This window comes from Camelus ferus, chromosome 13 (assembly GCF_009834535.1).
Source record: "Camelus ferus isolate YT-003-E chromosome 13, BCGSAC_Cfer_1.0, whole genome shotgun sequence".
NCBI classification, from domain to species: domain Eukaryota; kingdom Metazoa; phylum Chordata; class Mammalia; order Artiodactyla; family Camelidae; genus Camelus; species Camelus ferus.
Genome location: NC_045708.1, coordinates 18,294,848 through 18,313,553, shown reverse-complemented (window position 1 = coordinate 18,313,553; position 18,706 = coordinate 18,294,848). Strand labels below are relative to the sequence as shown.

At 49.6% G+C, this 18,706-nt stretch overlaps 2 protein-coding genes across 4 annotated transcripts in view; both read left to right on the top strand.

Moving 5' to 3' along the window:
* Positions 1 to 1,870: 1,870 nt before the first annotated feature.
* ZNF683 (zinc finger protein 683) lies at positions 1,871 to 14,600 on the top strand. 3 transcript variants are annotated; one of them, XM_032495571.1, is made up of 7 exons: positions 1,871 to 1,987; positions 8,007 to 8,080; positions 8,952 to 9,079; positions 9,717 to 9,921; positions 11,355 to 12,049; positions 13,117 to 13,245; positions 14,253 to 14,600. In XM_032495571.1, the coding sequence occupies exons 3-7, from the start codon at positions 8,966 to 8,968 to the stop codon at positions 14,574 to 14,576; spliced, it is 1,467 nt and encodes a 488-aa protein (XP_032351462.1). In that variant the 5' UTR covers positions 1,871 to 1,987; positions 8,007 to 8,080; positions 8,952 to 8,965; the 3' UTR covers positions 14,577 to 14,600. The 3 variants fall into 3 exon arrangements, with proteins under 3 accessions (XP_032351462.1, XP_032351464.1, XP_006189583.1); XM_032495573.1 differs by lacking the exons at positions 1,871 to 1,987; positions 8,007 to 8,080 and adding an exon at positions 8,263 to 8,323 and having other exon boundaries at positions 8,955 to 9,079; XM_006189521.3 differs by lacking the exons at positions 1,871 to 1,987; positions 8,007 to 8,080 and adding an exon at positions 8,265 to 8,323.
* A 450-nt stretch (positions 14,601 to 15,050) lies between these two features.
* Positions 15,051 to 18,706, top strand: part of CRYBG2 (crystallin beta-gamma domain containing 2) — a 28,512-nt gene continuing 24,856 nt past the window's right edge. The window contains exons 1-2 of the mRNA XM_032495570.1: positions 15,051 to 16,322; positions 18,334 to 18,403. Coding sequence (XP_032351461.1) covers positions 15,907 to 16,322; positions 18,334 to 18,403 — 486 coding nt within the window. The 5' untranslated portion in view covers positions 15,051 to 15,906. The remainder of the gene's footprint in view (positions 16,323 to 18,333; positions 18,404 to 18,706) is intronic.

The following is an 18,706-nucleotide window of genomic DNA, read 5'->3' as shown; positions in this document are numbered from 1 at the left end:
AATATGTTCTCCCATTCTGTGGCTGTCTTTTCACTTTCTTCTTTTAAAAAATAATTTATTGAGGTGAAATTCACGTAACATAAAATTAACCATTTTAAAGTGAACAATTCACTGCCATTAGGACATTCAGACCATGTACAACCACCACCTATATCTAGTTCCAAAACATTTCCATAATTCCAAAGTAAAATCTCTTACCCACTAAGCAATTTCTCTCCATTCCCTCTTCCCCTAAGCCCCTGGCAATGACCAATCTGCCATCTCTATGGATTTATCTATTCTAGACATTCATTTAAATGAAATTATATAATATGTGACCTTTTATGTCTGATTTCTTTCACTTAGCGTAATGTTTTGGAGGTTCATTCACATTGTATAATATTCCCTTGCATATATATACTGTAATTTATTTACCTATTCACTGTTGATGGACATTTGGACTATTTCTACCTTTTCACTATTGTGAACAGCACTACTATGAACACGCATGACATGTACTTGTTTGAATACCTGTTTTCAATTCTTTTGATACATGTCTAAGAGTGGGATTTCTGGGTGATATGATAATTCTTTAACTTTTTGAGGAACCACCAGACTGTTTTCCATAGCAGCTGAACCGTGTTGTATCCCTACGAACATGTTTGAGAGTTCCAATTTCTCTACATCTTTGCCAACACTTCTTTTCCTTTTTTTAAAAAAAATTATAGCCATTTAATTTTTTTAGCCTTTTTATTTCTTGATGGAATCCTTTGGCTCACAAATGCTTTTAATTTTATAAAGTCTAATTTACCCTTTCCCCCTCTTCATTGCCTGCGTTTTTGGTGTTGTATCTAAGAAAGCTTTGACTAACCACTGTCACAGAGGTTTGTTCCTATATTTTCTTCTAAGAGTTTTATGGTTTTAGCTCTTATATTTAGGTGTATGATCCATTTTGAGTTAGTTTTGTATATGGTGTGAGAATTTTGTTTGCATGCGGATATCCAATTTTCCCAGCACCATTTGTTGATTTTGTATCCTATAAACTCGCTGAACTCATTTACTAGTTCCAATAGGTTTTTGTGGATTCCTTAGGATCTTCTATATATAAGAGCATGTCATCTGTGTATAGAAATGGTTTTACTTCTTCTTTTCTAAACTAAATGCCGTTTACTTCTTTTTCTTGCCTAATTGCCCTGGCTAGAGCCTCCAGGACAATGTTGAATAGAAATGAATGTCCTTGTCTTGTTCCTGTTCTAAGAGGGAAAGCAACAAGGCTTTCCCCATTAAGTGCAATGTTGGCCACAAGCTCTTTGTAGATGTCCTTTGTCAGGATGAGGAAGTTCCCTATTCCTAGTTGGGTGAATGTTTTTACCATGAAACAGTGTTGGATTTTGTCAAGCGCATTTTCTGCCTCTATTGAGATGATCATGTGGTTTTTGTCCTTTATTCTATTGATGTAGTGTATTACATTAATTGATTTTTGGATGTTAAACCACTTCTTATATAACTCTTACTTGGTCATGGTGTATAATCCTTCTTTTGTGCTGCTGGATTCTTTTTGTTTGTTTGTTTGTTTTTGTGTTTTTTGGGGGGAGTAATTAGGTTCATTTATTTACTTATTTATTTTAATGGAGGCACTGGGGATTGAACCCAGGACCCATGCATGCTAAGCACGTGCTCTACCACTGAGCTGTACCCTCTCCCCTATGTGGTGCTGGATTCTGTTTGCTCATGTTTTGTTGTGGATTTTTGCATATATACTCATAAGAGATATCAGTCTGTAATTTTCTTGTAATGTCTTTGGTTTTGGTATCATGGTAATACTAGCCTCATAGAATGAGTTGGGAAGTGTTCCCTCTTTTTCTATTTTTTAGGGAAGTTTCTCAAGAATGTCGTAGAAGTCATGTGGGTCATATCCTTTGGAGACAGCTGGAAACACGAAAAGAGTTAGTGCTTTGGGACTTTGGGCAGAGGCAGCTGAATCTGGTACACATATCTATCCTGATTGGTGAGCACTGTTTTAAAACATTTGAATCAACTTTTTAAAAAATCTAGGGATTTTCCATAAGAATCCTGACCTTCAGATTCTCTAGAAAAGTCAGAGCCTCTGGTAGCACTGGCCTCTAATTATGCTGAGTTATGGTGAATGGCCCAGGCTCTCTGGTTTGCTTCAGTCTCTACCGTCCCATATTAATCCTGACCCCAAGGCTGAATGTTAGGTATCATTTATATCATACTTATTCCTGGACCACTTTTTGTTAACTGCATGGCCATTGTACGTATTTGAGTCGATGCTACCTGGTTTACCCTTGCTGAATCTTTGTTTGCTCATCTATGAAATGGGGGCATTAACAATTCTTACCTTGGAAGATTTTGAGGAAGATTAAGTGAGATGATTGCAAAGAGGTTTAGCATACAGGAGGCACACAATATATTTACCCCTTGCTTTTTCTTGGCTACATAATATTCTGTTCACGGATATACATTCTATGTAACATTCCTCTAATGGTGGGCATATAGGTGGACTTCAGTTTTTCCCTGTTTTCGCACAAGGCTGACAGGGCATCCATGAATATGGTAGGCAGTGTTGTACGGTGGTTAAGAGTATATTAGCTGTTATACTTCAATTAAAAAGAAAAGAGTATATTATCTGTACTGCATTTGAATCCCAGTTGTGTGATCTCTTTTATCTCCTATCCTCTTGGAGTGGTTGAGATGAGAGGATGGGTGGGGTGATCTCAGATGTCATTTGAAGGCATATCTGTAGTTTTGTCCACAGATGAACTGGAAGGTCACAGGTGGGTGCAGAAGAAGTTGCAAGAGTCTTGAGGCCCTTTCTGCAAATATGAGAGCTGGTGTGCCCTATCTCAGAATCTCCCCACCCTAGGGTGTGAAGCCAAAGGCCAACTTGTTGCATCTGACTGACAGCTGGGCTGTCCGGGGAGATGAGATAAGTGGGTGTCAGGCAGAAGGAGGGAGGTGTCAACCACAGAACAGAGTAAGGCAAGAGCACTGTGAACTGGGCTGAGCTCCCCATCCTCAACGCTGTCCCAGAGTCACAGAGCTGCTTAACTCTCTGAACGAATGATGGTCCCAGGTCCCCTCTTGACCTGGACTCCTGACCTGGTGCTCCTCCAAATTATACATGCGACAGAGTTCCAGGACCCAGGCACAGAGCCAGCCAGGAACTCAGCTGGCTGTCCTCAAGGTTGGAGGTGGCAGTGGTTATGGATTGGAGAAGTTTTTGAGGTTTTCAAAGAGGAAGTGGGGCTTCTGCCTGTGGTTCCACTGTGTTTCTCTTTTGACTACATGAACCAGCCTGATAGTCCTGGCTCTACTTTACTTCCCAAACCCCTTAATGAATAATAAACCCTGATATTTGCACACAACTTTTTATTGCAGCAACATCCTGCAAAACTTCTGATAACTGGATTATAAATTCCAAGGTCTGGGTCATGTTCCTAGGGGCTAAATTCCCAGAAACTAGTCCAATGCCTGATACATAGTTGGCAATCAATAAATATGTGAATGAATATGTAAGTGAATGAACGAATGACAGGTTTTTACAGTGCCAGCAGGGTGTCAGGTGCTAATTCCACAGTTTATTTCCCTAGACCTTAACTTGGGCTTCTGTCTATCTTTATTTTTCTGGGGGTCCTTTGGTCCCTAAAGGGAATCAAGACTCTACTGTACCACGCTAGCGGCCTTTTTTGTACCTCTTCGTAGGTGCCCTTCCAACAATGCTTCCCTGAGCTCTCCTTCCCCTCTGGGAAATCGCATCCCCAACTTGGGTCATGTGATCTTAGGCTAGTCACTTTCCTTCTCTGAGTTTTAGTTTTCTTGTCTGTAAAACAGGAATAATAGCATACATATTGCAGGGTTTTTGTGCTGATTGAGTTACACAAAGCATGTAGAAGTACTTTGCTGGGTTCCTGGCACACAGTGAGGACTCCAATGCCAGGAGCTATTACTGCGGTGTGTAGACTGGTGTGGGGGCAAGACTGCATTGGATGAGAGCAGTGGTCTCCAACCAGGGGTTAATGAAGAAAGCGATAAAACTGAATGTAGTTCATCTCTCCAAGTGTGCTGCCTAAATTCTGTCTTCCAAAGTAAACCAGGAATATCCATCAGCAGCTTTTAGAAAGCTGACTTGCAGATACATACCTAACTAGGCAAAGACTGATGTACAATACTAACAGTAATCCACATTTGTCAGGTGCTTGCATTGGGCCAGGCACTGTTCTAAGGGCTTTACATGAATTATCTTGAGGAATCATTGAAAGAACCCTGTGAGGCAAGTGCTGCTATTATCCCCATTTGACAGATGAAGAAATAGGCACAGAGGTTAAATGATTTGCCATAATCACAGAGCTGGGATTAAATTCAGCAGAGCTAACATTCTTTTTTTTTTTAACATATATATATTTTTTCTGATTCTTTTCCAATATAGGTTATTACAAGATACTGAGTATAGTTCCCTGTGCTATATAATAAATTCTTGTTGTTTATCTATTTTATTCATAGTGGTGTGTATCTTTTAATCATATACTCCTAATTTGTTTCTCCCCGCTCCTCTTTTTCCTTTGGTAACCGTAAGTTTGTTTTCTATGTCTGTGAGTCTGTTTCTATTTTGTAAATAAGTTCATTTATACTATTTTTAGATTCCACATGTATTTATTTTTGTCTGAGAGCTAATGTTCTTTTTCTTCTTCTTTTTTTTCTTTGTCTTTTGGGTTTTTTGGAGGAGAGGTAATTGGGTTTGCTTGTTTGTTTACATTCTAACAGAGGTATTGGGGATTGAGCCCAGGAGCTCATGCATGCTAAGCAGGCATTCTACCACTGAGCTATACCCTCCTCTTGAGAGCTAATATTCTTAACCACGCTGCATATTTTCTCTGTATGAAGGTCATTTGCAGTCTTGTGTGGAACAGGGGGAAAACTGGAGTCCATCAACAGAGAAATGCTACATATCAGGACATAAACACGGTCTTTTGCAGTGGGACACTCTACAGTCAGGAAAAAACAGGAGGCAGAAGTGTATATTCTGGCATGAAATGATGGCCACGGTAGGTTGTTGGATAGAAAAAGCTGCAGAACAGTATTATCATATAATCCAGTTGTGTATAAAATTTAAAAGTCCATTTACTTGTTTATAGGTTCATGGATAAATGTCTGGAAGGATAAATACCAAATAATTCACATTGACCACCTGGGAAACTGGGAAGGAGGAGAGCCTCCATTTTTTTGGTCTTTATCTTCTCTGTTGTTTGAATCATTACCACTAGTCTGTTTTGTAATAAACAGAAAGAAGAAGTAAGAAGTGAGCCAGGATCCTGAGGACCCCTGTCCACCCCTCCAGCTCTTGTCCCTTTGGCCTTTTCTGCGGCCTCCCTAGTGTCTCCCATTTACCCCTGAAGGCCCCTCAATCCTACTTTTCCCCCATGAGCACTACCCAAGCCCCCTCTGGTCTCCGAGGACTTGCCTTGGCTTGGGTCTCTCATCTGCGTCCAGGCATTGGTGCAGGTTCCCCAGTTAGGAGGCCATGGGTCCTACCCCGTGTTGCCCCTGGGGGAATGTGGGACTTGGTGACATCACAGTTAGGCCGGTGGCATCGCAATGGACCTGGAGGCTGACAAGACAGAGGACCTGGCAGGGCCCAGGAGATGGGAGCAAGGAAGGAGTTGGCAGGTGGAGGCTGTTTCAAGTGGGAACTTGAGGGATTGTGTCCTTAGCCTGCCTCCCAGGACACTGCTAGCCTAGTCGTTCAGGGATTGGAGACCTGGAAATCTCCAAGGCCTTTTTCCTTTTTGTTCCTAACCAAGAGGTTGTACAGACTTTTCTGAGAGTTGGAAGCAGAGTGTGATGCCAGGAGGGGGTGAAGTTGGCAGATGGAAGCCAAAGGTGTGTGTAAATCCTCCTGGGGGGTGTGGGTGGGGTCTTCCGTGGGTGTCCAGCGAGACTCTTGCTCCTCTTGATTCCAGTGAGGCTGGAAGGGAGGCAAGCTGTGGCTTGGGAGTCTGGGAGCGCTCTAGCTTTGGGGGGCAGAGTGTTGGTGGATCAAGACAGCAAGGAGTGCATGGGAGAAGTTCCTCATTAATCTGAAGGATGCTGAGAGGGCAACTGAGACCAGGCGGAAGGGACACTAGGGAGGGTTGTCAAGGTATTGGGAACAGCACGTCAGAAAAGAGTATGATGAACAGAAACAAAGCAGTAGGGGTAGCATTGGAGGTGGGTTCACATTGCCAAGAGACCATGGAATCTGAGGGCTGGCACTAGAGAGCTCTTGACTATTTGCTGTGTGACTCTGGGTGAGTTGCTTACTCTCTCTGAGCTTCTGTTCCTTTATCAAAGGAATAATAAAACCAACCACACAGGCTTGTTGTGAAGATTAAATGAGATAATGCCTTACGAAGCTCCTAGCACACTGCTAGGCACATAGTGAACTGTTTGTAAAGGTAGCGATTGACTCTAATCCTTGGAATATTCCAGCCTGAGCCTAGTGTTTCATCGTCTGTTCTGGGTGTGTATAATGTCAGGATTCTTGGTTGTAAGCTGTAGAAACCACTTCAGAAGGATTTAAGGAGAGAAGGAATTCACTTAAAAGATGTTGAGGACGCTCAGAGAAGGTCTGGGAAGGCTGCAGAGCCAGGCTTGGAGAACCGGCTGGATCAAGGGAAGCTGGGAGCGCCAGGACCACACAGAGAGGACTCTGTGACCCCCTCTGAACCCCTCTCTTTCCTCTGCTGTCCTGGAAGCTGATGCAGTACCATGTACAGAGTGGGTACCACTGACCTGCCACCTCAGGGCCACCAGCTTCTGATCACAGACTGGATGGGCACATCTGAGCAGCCTGGTCCGTGTCATGTGCCTGCATCACTTGTTGGGGCAGGGAGGTCGGAATGAAGCATGTGGTCATTTTGGCTATAAAAGTGTAATATGCCTTCTGCCTCCCTCCAGACTCAGGTGGGAGAAGGTTCCAGATGCTGGACATCTAAAAAACCTGACAAATGTCTACATGGGAAACAAGAATAAGCAGAGAGTGGTCCCTGCCCTTGAGATACTCATGATACATAGGGGTCAGTTATATGGGTAAATAATGATAGGAAGTGATGGAGGTCAGAGTGGAAGTGAATACCGGCCAGGGGCTAAGCTGGCAGAGTGACATGCCCCTTGCCCACAGTGGAGAGTTCAAGATGTCCCTGTATGTTCCAGACCACCTGGGGACGGGGCATGCCAGGGTGGAGTTTGAGGCCTGGGGGACTGTCACACTGGCTCAAATACTGCAGACACACCAACTGAACAGAATTTGTGGGAAGCCCGAGGGTGACCCACCCTCTGCTCACAGGAATGATCAAAGTGCTCAGCCCGAAAAGCTGTTTCTAGCCTAAGGGGCCTCCCTTTTGATACCGAGTCATGCCTTACAAGCATTTTGCAATGTCTTTGAATTATCTCTTGCCCAGTGGGGGCCTTGGCATTTTATCAAATTAGAAAAAGTATTCCCCAGGATAGAGAGATCAGAGATGGGACAAGGAGGAAGATGTACTTGCTGCCTCCTGGGCCTCTGCTCTGTGAGATCAGATCCCTGCTCTCTTCCTTGTCTCACCCTGTATCTTCCTAAGTTGCCTGCTCTTGTCTCTGCTTGTTCCAGTTCGTGCCATCACTGTCACTGTCTTCCCTGTCATCATCACTGCCATCTCTGTCCCAGCTGGATCCCCATCCCCAGAAGGACCCCATCTCCAGTCTTTGAGCTTTGCTCTGTCCCTTTCTTGCTCAGCCATCTGGGTCCTCTGAGAGCCAGAGCTAACACCCCCATCCCATCCCACCCCCACATACTGAAGTTTGAGTAGCCCCAGTACACTGTGGTCCAAAACTCCTGCAGAGTTGTCTTGGGGAGGTAAAGGCTGGTGGGTGGCTCACCCTTGTCAGGTCTGCAGGGCCCTCTGCCTGCCTGCCTGCCCCCCTCTTCCTATTTGTGGCAACTTCTAATGTAGTGTCTTCCTGTCATCTCACACGCACGGGGGCCTCAGCCACAGGCAGAAGCTGGCTGCCCGCCTGCCCACCTGCTTCCTCCTCCAGCCAGCGGGGACTTCTGCAGAACCAGGTGAAGAGCCTCACACAGGCGTCCCCTCCTTCTGGGGTGTTCTAAGACCTGGGGCAGGGCTGGGAGGAATCTGGAAAGAGGGAGAAGAGACAGGGTTTTGGAGGGCTGAGACACTCATGTGAGGGTGCCAGGCCCCAAGCGCACTTGGGCTTCAAGAGGGGAAGAGGAAGGGCCTGGGGACATTTGCCGAGACCAGTGTTCCCCGTGCTGTGTGGCCTTTGGTGAAAGCAGCAGAGAAGTGAGGTACTGACTGAACAGACAGCTGAGACAGGGCCACCTGTAGGCCAGTCAGAACCAGGGGACTCAGCCCACTCTCTCCTGGGAAGTCTGGGTAGCGGGACACTGGGGCTTCCTCAGTTACCCAGAAAGGCTGTGTGAATGAGCTGAGATGCAGGGACAACCCTTGGTGAGCTTGTGGTTGGTAGAGTCATGGAGTCATGAATCTCTCCCAGCATGGAAGGGAGTAGCTTCTCAATTCCCTGTGGCCTTGAGGAGGTCTGAAATGTTTCCTCAGATCTCTGAGCTCACTTGGAAGTAACCTCCATAAGGACCTTCCTCTCTCCTCTCTCTTCCAGGGATGGGGATCAGGCCAGCTCTGCTCTTCACCTCTGATTGGCTAATCCCCCCATTCAGTCCTCTTCTTGAACCTACCAGGAGAGCATCATTGGCTTCTAAATGTCAGCACTGAGAGAGTCCTTTTATATCAGCCAGCCAGTCTAATCATCCCATTTTGCAGATAGGGAAACTGAGGTCAGAGGGGTAGTGACTGGCTCAAGGTCACATGGTGGTTTCATGGGACAGCCAGTCCTCAAAGCCAAACTCCTATTTGGAGGACCTTTGCTGCTCACCTGGGATTGATCTGTCTTCCCAGCAGATAGCGGGGGCATGAAGGGAGAACGTGCCCCAGAGTTGGGTTGTTGCCAGAAGACCAAGCTCCTTGGCAGCACAAGGGGCTCCCTGTCCCCCAGCCTGGAATTCCAGCTCTGCCAAGGTGACCAGGTAAGGTGAGGTCCTAGCCCTATCCTTGAAGCCAGGCTACTTATGGAAAGAGGGAGAGGACGTTAGGAGGAAGTGGGGAAATCTGAAGGGACCTAGATTCCTCTGGTCCTGAGTATTCCCACCCTGCCACATCATGGGGATGTGCCCTTGAGAGGCCACAGACCCTCTCCTATACCCCAGGGACCAGACTCTCCCTTGCATGAGAAGGGTCAAGGCCACGCTGGAAGCTTGGCTATACGTCTGGGACCTAGGCCTTGGGGTGCGGTGGGGCTCAGGACCATCCTGTGGGGTTTAGAGTCTTTGATGAGGAGTTTTTCCAAGTTCACCCTTAGCTCCATTCAAAACACAGTAGATGATCTGAGACGCAGTGGGGTGAGGGTGATCAGGAAGGATGGGTGGGAGGGAGAACAGGGCTAGGGACAGAGGAGGGCAATCCTGGGGGTGGGGATATAACTCCCTAGGGAGGAAATTTGGATGAGGGAGGGGAAGCCATTTGAGTGACAGACATGGTGGGTGGGTATATGTGGAAGGGTCTTGCTTCTCCTCTCTCTTTGGAAACCAAACCAGGAGTGGGACCTTCTCAGGGACCCAGAAGTCCCAGCCCCCAGCCACCAAGCCCCTTCCCCCTGCCCTCCAGGTCTTCCCAGCCTGCAGGCCACTTCCAGACACAGTGGATGCCCATGGCTCGTCCTGTGTGAGCTGGCTGTGCCCCTTGACACTGGCACCGGCCACATCTGCCCTGCTGGCCTGCCCCCAGGGCCTGGACCTATACCTGTGCGCCCTGCAGTCGGCACCCCTAGGCACAGCCTCACAGGGTCTCAGAGAGGATGCCTTGAGCACAAGTAAGCCCAGGGTACAGGGCTGCACCTTGGTGGAGGCTGGAGGTGGGGGGCACTGTTAGGTTTGAGGACAGGAGACCGAGGAGACCCAGTGTCACTAGTGAGGACAGAGCCTCAAACACACTCTACTTCCACATTTTGGCCTGGAGCTCTGGCTTGAAGTTCAGGGGGCTTTCATGTGGTGACACCTGAGCAGAGGAGATGGGCAGTGGCTTTCTCAGGCCTGGGTATGGGGTCTGGTGTAGGTGTAGTCAAAGCCCCGGGGGTTGAGGATGGCGCTTTGTCTGCATAGAACATTTCAGCTAGAGGGATCTTTATTACAAGATAAGAGCACTGACTTGGAGTCAGGGAGTCGGGGGCGCAGTTCTGGTTCTGCCCTTGCTAACTCTCTGACCTTGGGCACATCCCTGTGGCCGGTTTCTTCTTCCACAGAAGTATGATCTCACTATACCCATGTTCCATGGGTTCCATAATCCATGTTGATTGCTTACAATACACCATTTCCTTATGCAACTTGACCCAGAGGGCAGACTGCACGGGTTTATTTCCCCAGCACAGAGTAAAACAGCTCAGTAATGTTGGTTTAGTGAATAAATGAGGATCCAAGCAGACAATCTACTTTTTAATATTTATATATAATATTTATATATATTTAATATATTATACATATAATATTATATGTATTTTACTTTACATCCCTCCTAGTTTAACTCCTACCTCACTGACTGTTGCATCTCAGTCTCCCTTGCTAGCTCTCTTCTACTTACCTCCTAAATATCTCATGCTCAGGAACTAGGTTCTGAGCCTTCTTCTCTTCCCTCCCTTCCCCTCCTCACCCTTCCTCACCCCTCCTCTCTTCTCCTCTCCCCTTCCTCTTCTTTCCCTGCTCCTGTCTGCTTCTTTTTATCTAGAGTAGCAGTTTGATATAACTTTCTGCCATAATGGAAATGTTCTATGCCTGTGCTATCTGGATACCATACCTCTTCAGCCTTTTAAATGTGCAACTGAGGAATTGAATTTTTAATTGTACTTACTTTAATTAATTTAAATGTAGTCACATGTGTCCAGTGGCTCCCATTTTGGACACAGCAGATCTAGTATCATCCTTTATGGGATCTCCCGTGGGCCCATGATACCCAAATTTATGTTTCTAGCTCAAATCGCTCCTTTAAACTCCAAACCAATTCATCCAGCTGCCCTCTTGACTTCTCCACCTGGATGTCTAATAGGCTTCTTAAATTGTTTTCTCTCCCTGAAATTGTTTCTCACTGCACAAATACTAGCCACTTTTACTGCCAAGAGCAATTGCAGACCAGAAAGTCCAGAGGGGAGATGCCTTTGCAAGCTAGAGTTCTCTCCCAGCTCCGAGCCAGGCAGGTTAGATGAGGAGCAGAACTTCACTAGGGGTCCCTGATCATCTTCTGTTTTCTGCTCAGGGCACCAGCCACCAAGGCCGCATGCTGGCTCCTCCAGTGACGAGAAACTCAAAGCCAAGTACCCTCCAAGCAGGGACAAAATGGGAAGCCAGCTGGAAAGAGTTGGCCAGGGGCCCCCCTGCCCATCCCTCTCTCCTCACAACAGCTCTCCCCCAAACCCCTGGCAGAATAAAAAGAGCCCCAGCCCCCTGGCTTTCCACTCCTGCCCCCCGCCTGTTCCTATCTCCAAAGAATTCCCACCCCACCTCCACCCATTCTATCCTGCATACCCACTTCTCCTGCCTCCACCTTACCTGGTCACCTATGAGGGTCTACCCTCTGTCCAGTGTCCCCCACTCTTCATGCTGCCCCAAGACACCTCTTTCACCACCATGGCTGTGCCCAGCTTGCTGATGAGTGTCAGTGAGCCTGGGCACCCCAGCGCCCAAGGGGAGACCCCGCATCTCTACCCAGGGGCCTCTCAAGCCTCTGGCCAAACCCAAACTTCCCAGGCCCAGAATCCAGGCCCTACAGCTGCCAGGACCTACTCCACAGGGTTGGAGCATCCTGGCAGGGTGGTTCCAGCAAAGCGGGCCCCACCAGGCTCCCAGGCAGGCTCTGCAGGGCTGCCTTACCCGCTGAAGAAAGAGAATGGCAAAATCCTGTATGAGTGCAACGTGTGTGGCAAGAGCTTCGGGCAGCTCTCCAACCTTAAGGTACGTGCCTCCGGGTTCTGCTGCTTCTGCTCAGCTCCCTTCAATGACTCCCCTCCTGGCCTAGTTCTAGAATCAGGGAACTTAAAGCCAGAAAGAACTCCAGGGCAACCGCTAGGGCCTTGGCTGATTCATTTGGACCCTCAGTTTCACATCTCTAGAAAGGAGTCCTCACCACACTAAAAGACTGCCTAGGAGATCATCTCATTTAAGTTAAAAATGGGGAAACTGAAGGAAGGGTTTGCCCAAGATTACTTTGATCTAATGGTGTAGCCAGGCCTTGATCTCAGTCTCTCAACATCTAGTGCAAAGTCGTTTCTTGAACAACCATCCTCTCTGATTCCCAGTTAAGCCTACTCTTGTTTATTTATTTGAAGGTGAGGCTGGGGAATGGATAAATTTTAGTGAGTGTAGACTACAGACCTGACAACCAGACTTTTTCTAGTGGGATCCCACACATCCGTGCTGGTGCTGGAGCTATCATTATAGGCACTGTCCAGCAGGAGGCAACCATGGACACATCTCTGCGTATCAGCAAAAACTGGGAACTAGGTGCAATCCTGCTAAATTGAGGAAACGCTATGGTTATTGGAGAACAGCCCTTTTGGATCCTCTAGGGCATGAGTTCTTAAACTTTAATGAGCCTTAAGTCACCTGGAGAGCTAGTAATGCAGATTCCTAGGCCCCAGCCCCAGAGATTTTAATTCAGTTGGTCTGGGATCGGGCCTGCGAATCTGCATTTCTAACATGCTCCCAAGTGATGCTGATGCTGCTGGTCTGTGGACCACACCCTGAGAAGCACTGAACAAGATGTATGTGTGTACATATGGGGTATCCCTTTTCTGGTCTGCTGACCACTGCCATCTCCCCTGCTGCAGGGCAGCAGAGAGAGTGGGGTGAAGGTGTCCTGGGGAAAGGTAGATTGGGAGATGATACAGAGGCAAGGGGATTGAGAGGCTTTGATGGCAAAAAGAGGTCCTTGTGGGGAAGTGGTTAGAGATTGAAGAGGATCCCTGGCCCTGCTGGGGGGCTTTGGGCAGTTGGCAGCATTTCTCCTGCACCTGGCTCAGGTCCATCTGCGTGTGCACAGTGGGGAGCGCCCGTTCCAGTGTGCCCTGTGCCAGAAGAGCTTCACCCAGCTCGCCCACCTGCAGAAGCACCACCTGGTGCATACTGGGGAGCGGCCCCACGAATGCCTGGTGAGACCCTCTTCCCCCTCCCCTGTACTCCTGCAGACTGGTGAGGAGCTCCAGGACCCTGGGGGTGGCACCTGTGGCCTCCATTCCCCAATCATCCTGAAAAAGTGAGACAAGACGGGAGGCAAGGGTGGGGACAGGGAAGGAAGTGGTCGGGAAGGGCTGTGATGTGATATTGGAGGTCACTCCCTGGGCCTGGAGCAAGGAATAGAGATGTATGTCTGTGAGGGGAGAATAATGAAGTTGGGGGTCCTGGGAAGTGAATATCCATTGCCCACTTCACATCATAGTTGGAGGTTAACACTATAGTGTGTGCAAAGCATATAAACACTGCTTATAATGTCAGTTTGATGCTAGCTCTCTCCTCTTTGAGCCTCACCATCTTTTAGGAGGTCAGAAGGGTAGGGACTCTTACCCTGTTTTACAGAGGCAGAAATGAAAACAGCATAGGGGTTATGAGTCTGGGCTACTGGGTTCAAATCCTAGCTCTGCCTCCAACTTGCTGTGTGAGCTTTGGCTAGTGGCTTCCCTCCTCTGAGCCCCTGCTTTCTTACTGTAATATCTGAGTAGTACTTAGTCCTGCTTCTCCAGGTTCCTGGGAAAGACTGCATGAGACCAGTTCCTGGCATGTGGCAGCTCTCAGTAAATGTTAATTACGCCCACTGAAGCTGCAGCCCCACACAAGAGTTCTATGTGATTATCTCATTCAGTCCACCATACCAATGAGGTTAGGTATTAATAGTCTCATGTTACCAATAAGGAGAGCAAGACTCACAGAGGAGAAGTCACCTATATAAGGTCATGCAAGGAGTAAAAGAACCACGATACTAACCCAGTCTGTCTGGCTCCAATGTGCCAGACACTGGGCCCCAGGGAAGAATTATGGGGGAAAGCTTCCAGGCTTGCACTACTGGGAGGTAGCAGGAGGGCATTTCTAAGATGGGGAAAGGGAGCAGAGGTCCTGAGTCAACCAGGTGGGCAGAGGTGACGCCAGTGTCCATTCCCATCAGATGTGCCACAAGCGCTTCAGCAGCTCCAGCAACCTCAAGACGCACCTGCGCCTGCACTCAGGAGCCCGGCCCTTCCAGTGCAGTGTCTGCCCAAGTCGCTTCACCCAGTACGTTCACCTGAAGCTGCACCATCGGCTGCACGCTCCACGGCCCTGTGGCCTTGCTCACACCCACCTTCCCCTGGCGTCTCTGGCCTGCCTTGCCCGATGGCACCAGGGGTCATTAGATCTTGTGGCGGCACCATCAGAGAGGCAGATGGGCTGGGATGTGGACAAGGTCAACTTGTCCTCTGCATCCCGGCGAAAGGAAGGACAGCCAATTTGAGCAATGATGCCGGGACTGCCATGGGGAGGCAGCAGAGGCAGAGCAATTAAAGGATTTTCTCTATGATGAGTTGAGGCCTCCTGAGCTTCAACAATGGAGGGAAGGTCACTATGTATTTGTGAAACTTCACACCCCCCAACCTGGGAGCAGGTCAAGGGGACACAGCCAGGAAGACACTGCGCTGCCTACCACATAGGGTGGGTGCCTGCAGCCATCTACCTCTGGCTGGGTTTGAGTTCCACTCTCTGTTTGGGACCTATCTGGGACTAGTCCCTCCATCTCAGCTTGCCGATGGACAGTCCAGCCTTCTAGGACTCTGCAGGGTGCAGACTGTGCTGCCAAGCACAGGACACATTGCCCTCTTTTCCGAACAGATGTTCCAGCACCTGCCCAGATGTCTATCTGCTGCTTCTCATCACCTTCTTGTCCCACAGTTCCTAGAGGCCACTGTGCCCCCTCAGCTGGTACTCCTTGCCATGATCAGGTGGGGCATGCTCCTCCCTCTGTACATGCCAGGATCTGAGCTCCCCCTGTGGGAGGGACACGATCACAAGGATGTCAGTGTCCACTCATGACCCAGAAGCATCATGGCCCCCTGTGTGTCAGGACCAGTCATCACAGAGGGCAAAGGGCTAAGGGGGTATCAAGCTCAAGGAAGGGGTTGAGGTCCTACAGGGGCTGCAGGCAGGTAACAATTGGCAGAGAGAGCCTGGGGAACTGGGACCATCCTGATGGTCTTTCTCCCTGCAGTCCGAGAGGATCCACTCAAATGTGCAAGGTGCGCCCCTCCCCCACCTCTAGAGTTAGGCAGCAGCAGGTGGGAAAGGGTAGGAGGCAGGAGGCCCAGGTTATAATCACCATAGCTGGTCAACTTCCAGCAAGGGCGCCGTTCGCAATCCTGTGGGTTTCAGATTGGCTTCCCCAACAGGGTACTGGGCGAGATTCCCGCTGAGTTGTAGGGTCTCGGGACCGGGACAGGGCCCGAGAGCTCATAAAGGTCCACCATGGCAGGGCAAAGACACGGTCGGTTTCGGCCCTCACGGTCCTGGTTTCCAGCTCACCCCGTCCCCTTTTTGGCCCCGCCCAGCATGCCAACCGTTCAGGCTAGGCCCCACCCACCTACAAGACCACACTCAGTCCTTCCCCTGGCCCCGCCCTTACGTTCTAGCTCCTCCTCCTGAGGGGGCGGGAAAGACATTTTGCTCAGTCCAGCCTCTTGGCCCGTTTTAGCCCCAGGCCCCTGTTTCCCCGCCTACCTGTGGCAGGTTCAGCTTGGGGGCTGCCAGCCTCCCTCAGGCCACTGTCGCCTCCGGAGGCCTAAAGAAGTAGCATGGACAGGACCGAGAACTGGGCCACGGGGACTGGGGGAGGTGAGGGCATCGGGGGGCGAGAGCTCAGGAAAGTGGCTCGATTGAGGATGACCCCTGCAGAGCGAACCCTCTGCCCTGGGGCATGGGTAGCATCTGGATCGGTACCCCCAGCCCTCCGCTCCCTGCGGGCGGGGCACTATTTGCTCAGGGAGGCGGGCCGGAGGAGGAGCTTCTCTGCAAATGAGCGGGATCCAGGTGGACCCGGGGCCCTGGAGCGGTCAGGTGACCCGACACCCCGAGCCCGGGACCTTGCCCTTGCCATGGCCGAGGGGCGCGGGGGCCTGGGGGCCCGTTTGGCCCGCCACCTGGCCAGGCTAGGGGCCCGGAGGGAGCGCAAGGGGAAGCGGACCCCGGAGGAGGCCAGATCCCAGGATAGGTGAGGAGTTTGGAGAAGGAGGGCCGCGTGGGGTGCCCCTGGGCAGAAGGGTGTGCGTGTGTGTCTTGAATGTAGTGGATGTTCAAATGAGCGTGTATGAATGGGAGCATAAAAATATACCTATCGGTGTACCATGATTTTGGATATGTGGACTTTATAAAGTCCCTGTGCTTTTTTAAAACATTAAAACAAATTTTGCAATTTCCTAAGACTGGCAGGCAGCCTGCAGACAATGATTTCCTCTCTGGAGACTGTTGAAAGGCAAATATAGCTCATCCCGCCCCTGTGGACTTTGATTCTCACATCACAGGCTAGTTTAACTCTGGTCTTCATGTCCCTTTGTCACAAGTGTGACAGATTCCTAAGTTGGCTTAGACTGCCCTGCATTTACCCTTAGATGCCAGGAAGAGGTTTCCCCTGTTACCCCAGATTGTAATATCAATAAACTTTTATTTGCCACTTGCCTGGTGCCTTACCTGGATTATCTCAGTTTATCCTCACAGCAGCTGTACGAATCAGGTATTTTGTGTGATTCAGATACGTAAATGGAGGTTCAGAGAGGTGACGTCACTTCCCCAGTCACACAGCTGGGAAGTGGTGGAGCTGGGACACAGGTTTATGCAGTCTGACTCCAGGGCTCACATCCTAAAGCACTGGGCTGCTCTGTTGCCTGGAGAGATTTCAGGACTGCAAGCCAGGGGCCCAGAGCTCTGTCCTAACCCTAGGTGCCCCGACCACATGACCTTGAACAAGTTAATTCATCTCTCCTAGCCGGTTCACTGGTAGCTGACGTCTGAGAAGGAGGAAAAAATCTTTGTGAATGGCCAAGCTGAATGGCTGCAATGGGGTAGCAAATAGGACCCCAGTGGCTCACAGGCCCTATATCTGTAAAGAATGTGGGGTGTGCTCTCAGGCACAAATGTTTGTATGTCTATGCAGTTACTGGGCAATTTGTTCTGATCTTATCATGACATAGCTGTCTTCAGCCTGCCCTGGGAGGGTTGGGGGCGTGGTGGGGCCAGGGTGAGGGGAGGGGTTTGTACTGTTGTCTCACACCAAACAGAGAAGGGAGGGGAAGGCCTAACTACCCTATGCCTGGGTGCCAGTGGTGCCCACAGCCTGCCAGTGCCCTGCCTGGAAGACACACCCCCTCCCTTTACCCTGCCTGGCAGGAACCTGCCCTATAGGCCAGAAGGCAGTGCTCCTCCCTTTGCCTACTTGAGAGGAGGCAGGGTGGGGGTGCAGGTGAGTCAGTAGTGCAGGTGAGTCAGTAACGAGGAGGGCAGGGAAGAGACTGCGCATGCTCCTGGGCTAACATGATGATACATTCCATGTGGTGTGTACACTTGGACTTGGTTCTCACTGGCCGTGAGAATGGAACTCTGGCACTGAGGCACAGGACTTCTATCTCTGCTGATTGTCTGGGATGGGGGCAGAGTGCACAGAGCGGGCAGCCAAGGCACTTCTCCATCCTGTCCCCATTAGTGTGGTGATGACCAACCAGTCTTTGTAGTGGAGCCATCCTAGTGTCTTAACTCCAACGCTTACTAGCTGTGTGACTCCAGGCAATTCACTTACTTTATATCTTTCTGGGCCTTGGTTACCTTATCTGAAAAATGGGGACACTAATACCCACCTTTTAGGATTATCGTGAGGCTTAAAGGAGATTATGTAGGCATAACATGTAGTGCTAAGCCTGGCATAGGGAGAAGAGCCTCAGCAAATGGTGAGCTTTTGAATTATTAGGGCACTGTCCTTTTTCTGTATTCTGGCCCTGATACGGGCCTCGTCTCCATTTTGGTCCCAAGTCCATCCCTGTCTCTCTGTGTCTGGGGGTGCAGTGGGAGAGAGCAGAGAGAAGGCTGCTACACAGACTTCCTCCTCCCCACAAGGTTTTAGGAGCTCATCCTGCCCGTGAGCCCTGAAAAAAGAGAGGGGGCATCACCAGGTCCAGTCTAGGGGTGGGAGAGGAGAAAGCTACTTCATTCCCTTCCCTGTGCTTCCTTCCTAGGCCCTGGGGTGGCCAGAGCTGCCCTGACCTGGCCCAGGGCCAGGGCAGCACCAGCAATGTCAGCCTCAAGGTAGGAGAGAATCCAAGTGTGGGGGAGGGGAGCAGAAGCTCTGGGAAGGGCTGGGCTGGCCTTGAGAACCCTGACTTACAAGTCAGGCAACTGGAGTGCTCTTCTCCTTTCTCTGCCAGGGATTCACTGTGTGACCCTGTGCAGATCACTCCCCACCTCTGAAACTCAGTTTCCCCATCTGCAAAATGGAGACAACAGTGCCTCTTAGGGGCTGTTGTGAGAAATAAGGTAACTGATGTAGAACACTCAACATGGGGCCTAGATGCTTAGGAAACAGCTGCTTAATGCTGGGGCCCCTCAGGG

Bases quoted from the DNA above. Each gene is read 5' to 3' on its own strand.
- ZNF683 (XM_032495571.1), top strand. From the start codon at position 8,966: ATGAAGGGAGAACGTGCCCCAGAGTTGGGTTGTTGCCAGAAGACCAAG. The intron at 9,080-9,716 runs GTAAGGTGAGGT...CCTGCCCTCCAG, and splicing joins AGCTCTGCCAAGGTGACCAG to GTCTTCCCAGCCTGCAGGCC. The intron at 13,246-14,252 runs GTGAGACCCTCT...CATTCCCATCAG, and splicing joins AGCGGCCCCACGAATGCCTG to ATGTGCCACAAGCGCTTCAG.